Raw genomic sequence first — 11,097 nt, forward strand, 5'->3', positions numbered from 1 at the left:
GGGTGCTAAGGTGTTGGCCCTTGTATTGCAGTGCTGAGCAACTTCTCTCAGAATGATCTTGGTTAGAGTCTGTGTGGCATTGCTGTCAATCCCACACAGGCAGACCATGCATCCTGCAAGGCTGATGGGTCTGGATCTCCAGCCATCGCCCCTGAGATTGCCAGCACGTCCTGCAGGCAGTTGTAGCATGCAGACTGGCTTCAGGGCCTCCGCAAACAGAGAACATTATACCTTGGGAGTTTTAGAAAGTATTTATTTAAACCAATGTAACATAGAGACAAAATGAGAGAGTAAAATAATAATAATAAACTTTTTTTGAAAGATTTATATATTTTTATTGCAAAGTCAGATATACAGAGAGGAGGAGAGACAGAGAGGAAGATCTTCCATCTGATGATTCACTCCCCAAGTGACCGCAACGGCCAGTACTGCGCCGATCCAAAGCCAGGAGCCAGGAGCTTCTTCTGAGTCTCCCATGCGGGTGCAGAGTCCCAAGGCTTTAGGCCGTCCTCGACTGCTTTCCCAGGCCACAGGCAGGGAGCTGGATGGGAAGCAGGGCTGTCAGCACCCATATGGTATCCCGACACGTTGAAGGCAAGGACTTTAGCCACGGGCCACCATGCCGGGCCCTAATAAACTTTAAAAAAGAAAATTTCACATAGTTAGGGGAGAGAGAAAGAAAAGATTTTTCATCCACTAGTTCATTACAAAATGCCTGCAATTGCCAGGGCTGTGCCAGACCAAAGCCAGGAACTGGAAAACTGAATCAGAATCTCCCACAGGGATAGCAGGAACTCAGTTAGTTGAGCCATCACTGCTTCCCAGGATGTGCATCAGCAGGGAGCTGGAGTTGGAATCCAGACTCGATTGTTGCAAGGACTCTGGCTCTCTGCTACATTGGCTCTCTGGTACAGCGTATGAATGTCCCAGATGGTGTTTTTACCACTAGGCTAAACACCCAGCCCACACTTCGGGTTTTTAGGGGGATACTGAAGAGATTCCTTTAGCGTAACAGCCTACTCTGTACTATTACTTTTACAAAGTTCATTCCGCCTTAATTGTCAACACATTTTTTTTTTCTTTTCATCTTTACTATGTACCAAGTACCATTCTGGACATTTCCATGCAAGTCCCGTGAGGTGGGCGCCCCTTGCTCGTCAGAGGCTGAGGTGTGAGCTAGTTACGTGCGGGATGTCATGGCTGATGAGCAGCAAATGCAGGAACAGAGCCAGGCAGGTCAGCTCTCGAGAGTCCCTGTACTTAACCACTCTGGCCATACATCTGCGACAGCTGTGTCCACCTGCTGGGCTCTTAAAGCACCATTTATTCATAGTACAATACAGCACATGCCGTATTATATTACAATTTATCTGATTATACGGATGTTGACATCTTCTCTACCCTGCCTCTGCAAGAGTATGAGCTCCAAAGAGAAATAAACCTCTGTGTGTGTGTGTGTGTGTGTGTGTGTGTGTGTGTGTGTGTGTGTGTTGGAAGGGCGATTTACAGAGAGAATGAGAGACAGAAAAAGATTTCCCATTCACTGGTTCACTCCCCAAATGGCCACAACAATCCAATCCAAAACCAGGAGCTTCTTTCAGATCTCCCATGTGGGAGCAGGATCCCAAGGCTTTGGACCATCCTTCACTGTTTCCCAGGCCGCAAGCAGGGAGCTGGCTTGGAAGTGGAACAGCCAGGACACAGACTGGCACCCATAAATTTGTTTTAATGCTTTTTATTGTGGTAAAATATACATCAGACCATCGCTTAGGAATACAGTGAAGTATTAATTACATTATTCACATAGTTGTGTATCCAGTGCCACTGTGGTCTCCATAACCTTTTCATCTTGCAGAACTGAAGCTCTATACCCAGTGAACCCTTAACTCCCTCGTAACCATTGCACCTTTTGTCTCTACGAATGTACCCATTCCAAGAACTTGAAATAAGTGGTGTTGCACAACGTTTGTATTATTATTATTTAATTTGATAATCTTTACATAGTTGATTAGGGCACAAAACGTCAAGAGCTACAGGAAAGTGGGTAAGACCATTGTTTCCATGTTCTTTTTTTTTTCCTGTATCAGGGATAAATGGGGAGATAAAAAAGGAGGAGCCACACCCAACCTCCCACCCCATCCCAGGGACAAATTCTTAGCCTGTTTTCCAATCAGGTTCATTTTCATCTCTTTTTCTGTTTTACTTGTAACATCTTCAGCATCCCATGCGTATCTGGCAGTGCTAATCCATCCCACCATCACCGTTAGTGAAAAGTCAATTTCCTTGTGTGCATGTACCAGTTAGAAAGGTTAGTTAGCCTCTGTATGTGTCCCTACTCAGAGTTAGCTGTTCAAGAGCAAGATCAGCTTCAAGTGAACAGTAAAGACTTCCTTGTTGCCAGAGTAATTAATGCAGATGCCTAGACTGTGAAAGACGCCCCTGGCAGGTCGTGAACAAGAGGACCATCAAGCTTCCTAGGATGCTGGCAGAGAGCTAGTTCTTTTTTTTTTTTTTTTTAATCTATTTTATTGTATTGTTGTTGACAATCTTTACATAGTTAATTACAGTTAAAGGAAAAAGAAAAGAAAAAAAGGTTCAGGGGGATAGGGAAGTGGGTACTGCTATTATGTCAATATTGTTTCCATCATGTATCTGAGGTAAAAGGGGATATTGAGGGAGAAGCCCCACCCGGTTTCCCGCCCACCCCAAGTCCCGGATGTGGGGCATGCTCTGAGATATGTGCTCAAGTGGTGTTAATAGTTCTCCAGTTATGAATCGCTGCCAGTTTCGCTCGATGAGGTCGTCCACTGATTGATATGGTCCATCATGAAGTCTCCGTTTGCCCCATATTTCGCTGCCAACACATAGCTGAGATGAATGATTGTCCTGTTCTGTCTTCTGTCTTTTCTTGATTAGAGTTCTAAGTCCAGCAGTTCGATTGGGGAGATCTCCAAAGATACTTTGAGGTATTCCCAGATTAGTTTCTTGTATGTTCTAGCAAGCACAGGGCCCGGCACAGTCCATCACCCCGATCAGCTGGTGGTTGCAATTGCTGTGTTGGTTCTGTTTTCGGTCCCGAGTTGCACTGGAACCAATGGGTGTTGCAGTCCAGTCTGGTTCGGCCCTTACATCAACCAGTGGGAGCTGCAGCCTAGTCGGGGTGACCCACAATAACCCCCACCAGGCCCACCCCCTACCCTGGTTTGCCAGTATGTGTAGCAGAAGACCAGTCTGTCCCCCATCCCATTTGGCTCTGGTACTTGTCAATGGGTATTAAAGCTTAGTTCTATCTAACCAACTCAACCATCCAGCCCTCACAGATGTTGTTGAGTACCTCTCTATCTAGCCATCCCAGCCCCCTGTCCTAGTTTTCATGCCCTCCCACGGGAATAGTGACCCAAGAAGGGGGAACCCACTTTTTCCCTCCCAGGTCTCTCTGTCCCGGTTTATGCACTCTTTAGGTGGTCCTGTGATTTGACTCGACAGAATTAATCCCCAGTGCCAGCTTCTGCCAACTGATGCTGCGGCCCTGATCTAGGCCACATGCAGCGCACAGGTGTTGTAGCCTTGCTTGGTCGGGTCTGTCTCTATCCCAGCCCACACTCTCCAGTGGGAGTAGCTGTCCGGCGAGGGGACCAGCCCCTTAATCCCCTCGCCAGCTCTGCCCCTTCCTTCCTGGATCTCATGTGTGCTGGACGGGTGCTGCATTCATATCCAGTACAGGCAACCACGCCCTGGCATTCCATAATGTGTACTGGTTTTGTCGCAACCAAACCCGGCTCATCCCACACTCTGTTCTGGTGATCGGATTTGCCAGTGGATGACATGAACTGATTCAGCCTGGTCTGGAGAGCTAGTTCTTGATTTGGGTAGTGACTAGACCTTGTCAGAATTCACTAAATTACAAAGTTGTACTTGATATCCTCCTCTTTTTATAGTTATCTTTCACAATGAAAAGTTAAGTAGCTGGGGAAAGGAGGTATTGTGGCACGACTGGTTAAGTCTCTGCTTCAGGTGCCCCTGTGACTGATAGAAACAGGCACAATTCCTGATTAGGGTCTTGGCTACTCTGCCCTTCAAGCTCAGTTCCCTAAGGCAGCACTAATGTCCCTAGTACTTGGGTCTTTGTCACCCACAAGGGAGACGTGGATTGGATTCCTAGTTCCTGGCTTCAGTCTAGCCCAGCCTTGGCTCTTGCAGCCATTTGGGAAACTACCAGTTGGCAAAAATCAATCTCACGCTCTCAAATGAATAAGTACATTTTTTAAAAAATCAATTGGCTGTGTTTGTGTGGTTTTATTTCTTGGCTTTACTTTGATCCATTTATATAGGTCCCCTGCTAATACCATACTCTCTTGATTAATATAACTTTACTAAAAATGTGTAAATCTAGTTATTCTTTTCAGAATTGCTTTGGCTGTGCACCTTTGCCCTTATAAATTTTTAAATCAGTTTGTAACTAACCTAAAAAAAATTACTTGCTGGGTTTTTTTATTTATTTCCATTGGAAAGTCAGATTTACAAAGAAAAGGGGAGAGAGAGAAAAAGATCTTCCATCTGCTATTTCACTCCCCAAGTGGCCACAATGGCCAGAACTGAGCCAACCAAAGCCAGGAGCTTTTTCCAGGTCCCAAGGCTTTGGGACATCCTCTGCAGGAGATGAGGGCTTGTTTACCTGTGTTCCTGACAGCCGCATGGGAGCCCAGGCTGCTCTGAGAGTGGGAGAAGTAATACAGCAAGTTGAAGATTGCTCTCTCGCTCTCTCTCTCGCTCTCATTCTTGCTATGCTTTTCAAATGCATGTACATAAACAAAATTTTTAAGCTTTGTGCAGTGGCAATATCACAGCCAATGAGGTTTATCTGAGGTGCGATTATTGTAAATAAATAAAAATCTTTATTTTTTGCATCAGTGGTTGTTCAATCTTGTGTGATGCTTTTTTCATCTTTTATAATCGTATGGTTTTTATTGTACCTATAAATATGATGAATTCCATGATTTACAAAACAGGCTTGCATGCCTGAGATGAGCCCCCCTTGGTTATGATACATTATGCTTTAGACAGATTAATAATCCATTACAGTTTTTACGTCTGTGAGAAATTGGTCTATATTTTTCTTGTAATATTTTGTCTGGCTGCAATAATAGGGTAATTATAGCCACATTGGATGAGTTGGGAGCTTGTTGAATGAGTTCTCTCCTCATCCATTTTCTGGAAATTAATGTGTAATGTTGTTTTTATTTCTTCCCTTAAATATTTGATAACATTCACCATGAAATCAAAAGCACCTGGTATTGGAAGAAGTAGTGTAGTTGTTAGCTTGTTTTTCAGATACCCCGTGGTATAAGCTTTTTACTGATGCAGCAATTTGCTCCTGAAAGGTACAAGACAATTCTTCAGAATTTTCCAAATCTGATGTTAACAGTGGGCCAAAACATTTTAATGTAATCATTGCTAGATTCAAGTGTGTGAAGTAGTGTAACAGTGAACTTATTTTACTGAGTTATTTATTTATGATCAAGGGCTAGAGGAAACTGGGTAAGACCATTGTTTCCATATTCTTTTCTTTTTTCTTCCTTTATCTGGGGGGAGGGGGTAACTTAAGGGAGAAGTCACACCTAGCCTCCTAACCATCGCAGGATCCCGGATGTGGGGCATGCTCCAAGGGCACTGCTCAAGTGGTTTTGACAGTTCAGCAGTTCTGAATTGCCATCCATCTCGCCACTCCAGGCACGATGAAATCTTTCCAGAATCTACTGGCTGACATGGTCCACCTTAGAGTGTCCATTTGCCTAGATTTTCACTGCCAACTCTTGGCTGGGGTAGTTGATCAAAAGCAATCAGCTGTAAGGAATTCTGGACTTTATTATTTTTTTTTAAGAAGTAGAGAGAGGGAGGGAAGGAGAGAGAGAGAGAGAGTTAATTCCCCTCCCCAAATACCTGAAACAGTAAGGAGGTGGGAACTCCATCCAGGTCTTAAGGCTTAATGGAAGGAAGGCAGTCCTTGGCCATCACGCCTGCCTCCTGGGATGTACACTGGCAGTAAGCTGGAGTCAGGAGCTGGAAGTGGGCATTGAACCACAGGCGCTTGGTTTTTAAGAAGCAAGCATCCCGACATCTCAGCTGCTAGACTGGGTGTCCAAACTGTGAAGGCTGATGGAACTTGCAAATCCTCACTGCCGGTGGATCCCAGACGAGGAACGTCTGGCCTGTGTAGGCTTCCTCCTGTCCCAGAGCCCAGCTGCCTCCTCATCAGCTTGCTTCTTGCTCATTTCCTTCCCGTCCCATCTTCTAAGCAACCTTCCCAGGGTAAGAGGGTCAGTGTATGTGCACTGCCCTGACTCCTGACTACAACCAGTTTGGGAGAAGGTGGCCTTTTTTTTTTTTTTTTTTTTTTTTTATTATAAAACCCTTGTGTTTTGTGGAAGTTTTATTTTTCTCTTAAAACTGTTCCGAGGATCTCTCTCTAGAATGTTCTTCTTGCTCCGTTTCCACTCTTTCCCCATGAACAGTGATATGCTGATTTTTTTTTTAGCATAACCAGGGAGCAAAATCAGTAAAGTATATTTGGATGGTGTAGAATCAGAAGATAAATGACTTCTTAACAGCAGCAGCTGGCCCTGCCCCGCCCAGGAGCAGATGTACGAAGTTCAGCTCTTTTTCCGCCCCCTCTTTTCCACTGCATCTCTGGTTCTGGGTTTACACCAGGGTCCTTCCCTACTGCTCTCGTGTGACCACAAAAGAATCCAAATTCAATCTCAAAGTTAATTATTAAACATATTCAGTGGCACCGATTTTCTAAAGCTCAGCTGAGTACCCAGCCCTTACCTGTCACTTGAAAATTTGGGCAAGAAAAAAAAAATATTAAGAGACATGTCAATGGTAACATGTAATGCCAATAAAATAAACTCTTTACCTTTGGCACAAGTCTTTTTGCAGTCAGCCAATGGTAAGGAAGTTAAAGGACTAGCAGCAACAGGAGGAGCTAAAACAGGTGAGGGGCTGTGCCAAGCTGAGTCAGAGCAACCACTGGCATGCATGCAATCTATGGCTGGGAATAGGCCCGGATGGCGAGCTAAGGAGACACCCTAGCTGGGTTGAGGTTCCCACCAAGGAGCACAGGGCTGGAGTGGGGGCTGTGTCCTGATCTGGATACGGTTGTAATCTCACTTAGCACAAGTGTGGACTAGGACTGGACGCACCAAGCTGGGCTAGTCTCCAACACCATCTGGTGCTCTGGAAGACCAGGGTAGATGTGGGACAGACTAGACTAGATCTCAGCCCCTACGAGCTGTGACTGGGCTGAAACACCCAGCGGTAAGAACCAGATTGGGTTGAAGGCCAGTCAGGAAAAGCCACTGTTCCTGCTAAGACAGGAGGTGAACTGAGTAGGGCTGGCTCATGGACCCCTGGTATGCACGAAATCTGGCATTGGGAGAGGTTCTGATGGAGGAGCCTGGGCAACTCCTCTGGCAGGACACAGACCCTGCAGGTACGTGCAAGAAGTATGAAACGAAACAGCCCAGAACAGGCCATGGAAAGTTTCCCACTGGCATACATTGGGCATGGGTTGGGGGCAGACCAGGCTGAATCAGTTTACATCATCCACTGGCAAATCTGAATACCAGAACAGAGTGTGGGTCAAGCCAGGTTTGGTCGCAACAAAAACCAGTGCATAATATGGAATGTGTACCTGATGTGACTGCAGCACCCAACCAGCACGCGTGAGAACCAGGAAGGGAGGGGGCAGAGCTGGCAGGGGGAATATGGGGATGATCCCCTGCTGGACAGCTACTCCCATTGGAGAGTGTGAGCTGGGATGGGTGCAGACCAGACTAGGCAAGGCTACAACACCTTTGGGCCTCATGTGGACTAGATCAGGGAAAAGCCAGGCTGGGCTGATTGTTCCTACTGGTGCAAACCAAAATTTGAGTGAGTGAGGGTTGGTTGGGCTTAGTCGCAGCATCAACTGGCAGAAGCTGGCACTGGGGGCTAATTCTGTCAAGTTAAATTTCAGAACCACCTGGAGAGTGAATAATCCGGGAGTGGGAGTGGCCTAGAAGGGAAATAGTGGGCTCCTTCCTCTTGGGTTACCACTCCCACCAGAGGGCAGGAAAACCAGGATGGGGCTGGGGTGCTAGACAGAAAGGCACCCAACAACATCTGTGTAGACTGGATAGTGGAGCTGGTTAGACGGAACTAGGCTTCAATGCCCATTGACATGTATGAGAGCTGAATAGGATGTGGGACAAACTGGACTAGTCTACTGCACATACTGGCAAACCAGGGTAGGGGGCGGGCCTGGTGGGGGTTATTGTGGTTCACTCCGACTAGGCTGCAGCTCCCACTGGTTTATGCGAGGGCCGAGTATGTGCTGGGCAGAACCAGGCTGGACTGCAACAACCATTGGTTCCAGTGGAAGACAGCGCTGGAAGCAGAACTGACCCAGCAATTGCAACCACCAGCTGATCGGGGTAATGGACTGTGCCGGGTCCTGTACTTGCTAGTACATACAAGGATCTGGTCTGGGAACACCTCAGACAAAATTTCTTTGGGGATCTCCCCAATCGAACTGCCAGACTCAGAACCCTAACCATGAAAAGACAGAACAAGTCAATCAACCACCTCAGCCTTATGTTGGCAGTGAAAAACTGGGCAAACAGAGACTCTAAGATGGACTATGTCAATCAGTGGATTCTTCAGCGACCTCATCGTGCTTGGAGTGGCGAGATTAGCAGCAATTCATAACTGTTGAACTATCAAAACCACTTGAGCAAGACCCTCAGAGCATGCCCCACATCAGGGACCTGGGTGGGTGGGAAATTGGGTTGGACTTCTCCCTTTTATATATATATATATATATATATATATATATATATTTTTTTTTTTTATTAATTATTTTGCATTATGTGACAGTTTCATAGGCTCTGGGAATCCCCCCACCCTTCCCCCTCCCCTCCCCCCTGGTGGATTCCTCCACCTTGATGCAGTATTACAGTTCAAATTCAATCAAGATTCTTTCCTTGCAAACATATGGACTTCTCCCTTAAAACCCCCTTTACCTCAGATACTTGAAGGAAACAATGCGGAAATAATAGTCTTAACCACCTTCCTGTAACCCTTGAACCTTTTTACCCTAATTAACTATGTAAAGATTGCCAAAAATATAATTTAAAAAATGGAAAAAGTTAAAAAATCAAAAACTGCATCAAGCTGCATGTCATAGTCCTCACGGGGGAAGAAGTGAAAATAAGTACACAACCCATGAGTTACGAGCAGCAGTCCCTGCGACTGTGTGTACCCAATGGAACAGTGGAGCGACCTGGGCAGCACCAACCACAGTGGGTAACAGTACATGACGGAGGCCTGGGAACTGAAGTGTACACTCGAATGCCAGCTTGGAAACATAGACGTCATGGGTGACTTTCTCTTTCCAAAACTTGCTTGAATGCTGTCATGCTGTTAAAAGATGAGCGCCACAGGAGGTCATGTCCTGTGACGTTTAGGAGGAGTTGGCGTCTCCAAATGTACAGGAAGAAAAGCCATTCTTTGACCTCCCCTCGTGAGAACGAGCGCTGTCTGTGTATGCCTGTACTCTCACACTGTGAGGAGGGAGGGTTTCCAGGCAGGGCCAGCCCCTTCACGGGAATAGGTTCGGGTGTCCCCCTTGTGACCTGTGCCATTCCCTTGCAGGAGCTCAGCGAGATGCTGTACACAGACCGGCCTGACTGGCAGAGCGTGATGCAGTACGTGGCCCAGATCTACAAGTACTTTGAGACCTAAACCCAGAGGGGCCGAGAGCTGTGGGCACCTGCAGTTTGTCCTGGAAGCACCGGTCATTGTCCACCGATCCCACTGCTCCCACCACCCCACTGGCTAGATCTCCAAGGAAAGCTCGCGCCTGGTGGACTGACATGCAAATAAGAAACAGCTGGGCTCTGCTGTGTAGCCAGGTCAAATGCAAACATGACTGGAGCGTAGGTTCGGGAATCCAGACTTTGCAGTAGGATGCTTCTGAAGAGAATGGCCTTCCTCCACCCACACCAAGATCCTCAGCCCTGGCTTCGCTCCGCTTCCTTCACCAGTCCTACCTGCTGACCTCACAAATCCGCACAGCGTCCCTGACAGCACCTCCGAATCAGGCTTGCTGTTTGTTTCCTAACAGCCCTAGCTTTCGCTTTTGTAAGAACTTTGCCTTTCCCAGTCCTCCCTTCCTTTCTTCCCCTTCCCCTGACCACACATACACACACACGCATACACACACAGAAGAGACATCTGCTTTGGAACAACCTAGAAACAGACATCAGCCCTGCCTTTTGGGGAACTCAAGTTCTAGGGAGCTTGATCTGCATATTCTAGGCTGGCAGAGACCCTGGGCGCTTTGCTGAAGGGCCCCGCTTGAGGTGTCCCACAGGCAGAACTGCCCGCTGACCTCCAGCAACTGTTAATGCCCTGGAAGGGAAACCACAAGTAACATCCACCCACGCACGTTTGTTCTCCGCACACAGCCCAAGGGAGGGTCGTGTGGTTCATTCTTCACTTACTTGCACGATGAAAGAGATCAAGGGTGTGGGGATTCCAAGCCCTGTCTTTCAACTGTAGAAGGACTTGATCCTCTGCACTTGGCTAAGCCTTTCACATTTGCATAGCAAATAAAGGAGTCCTGGGGGGTGGCTGGGGTGGTTCTATTTATACTGAACCAAGAAGTGCACTTTCACCCTCACCCTGCTGGTCACCCTCAGTGGCAGAGGAGGCCTCCTGCACTGTCCCGTCCCCTGGGAGGTGTGCTCTGAGCAAGTCAGGGAACCACCCACTGACTCTGTGGTAGTCCCCTTGGGTGAATTCACACAGGCCATAGAGATAAAATGCTCACTACCCACCCCATGCTGATTTAAGTGCCAAATACAGTGTCAGTCCCCTTCTGACCAAGGGTCCCTGAGAGATGTGAAATTACTGCCGCTGCCATGTACAATGAGCCTCTGGTGGCGAATCGCAGCCTCTCCTCCAGAGCCAGTTCCTAGGGCTGCGGGTCCAGTCCCTGTGCTGGGCAGCCGGACTCTTCAGGCTGCTGCAGTGCCCAGGAGCAGCATCTCCACC

At 47.2% G+C, this 11,097-nt stretch overlaps 1 protein-coding gene across 6 annotated transcripts in view; it reads left to right on the forward strand.

Annotated features, from left to right (window-relative positions):
* Nucleotides 1-10,164, forward strand: part of SPECC1 (sperm antigen with calponin homology and coiled-coil domains 1) — a 299,800-nt gene extending 289,636 nt beyond the window's left edge. For 5 of the 6 annotated variants that reach the window (XM_058676531.1, XM_058676529.1, XM_058676535.1 and 2 more), the window contains one exon: nucleotides 9,694-10,164. In XM_058676531.1, the coding sequence (XP_058532514.1) occupies nucleotides 9,694-9,783 (90 nt within the window). In that variant the 3' untranslated portion in view covers nucleotides 9,784-10,164. Of the gene's footprint in view, nucleotides 1-9,469; nucleotides 9,515-9,693 lie in introns of those variants that run through there. The other variant, XM_058676530.1, reaches the window with a different exon arrangement.
* Nucleotides 10,165-11,097: the final 933 nt, after the last annotated feature.

Source organism: Ochotona princeps, chromosome 17 (genome assembly GCF_030435755.1).
Source record: "Ochotona princeps isolate mOchPri1 chromosome 17, mOchPri1.hap1, whole genome shotgun sequence".
Lineage (NCBI taxonomy): Eukaryota > Metazoa > Chordata > Mammalia > Lagomorpha > Ochotonidae > Ochotona > Ochotona princeps.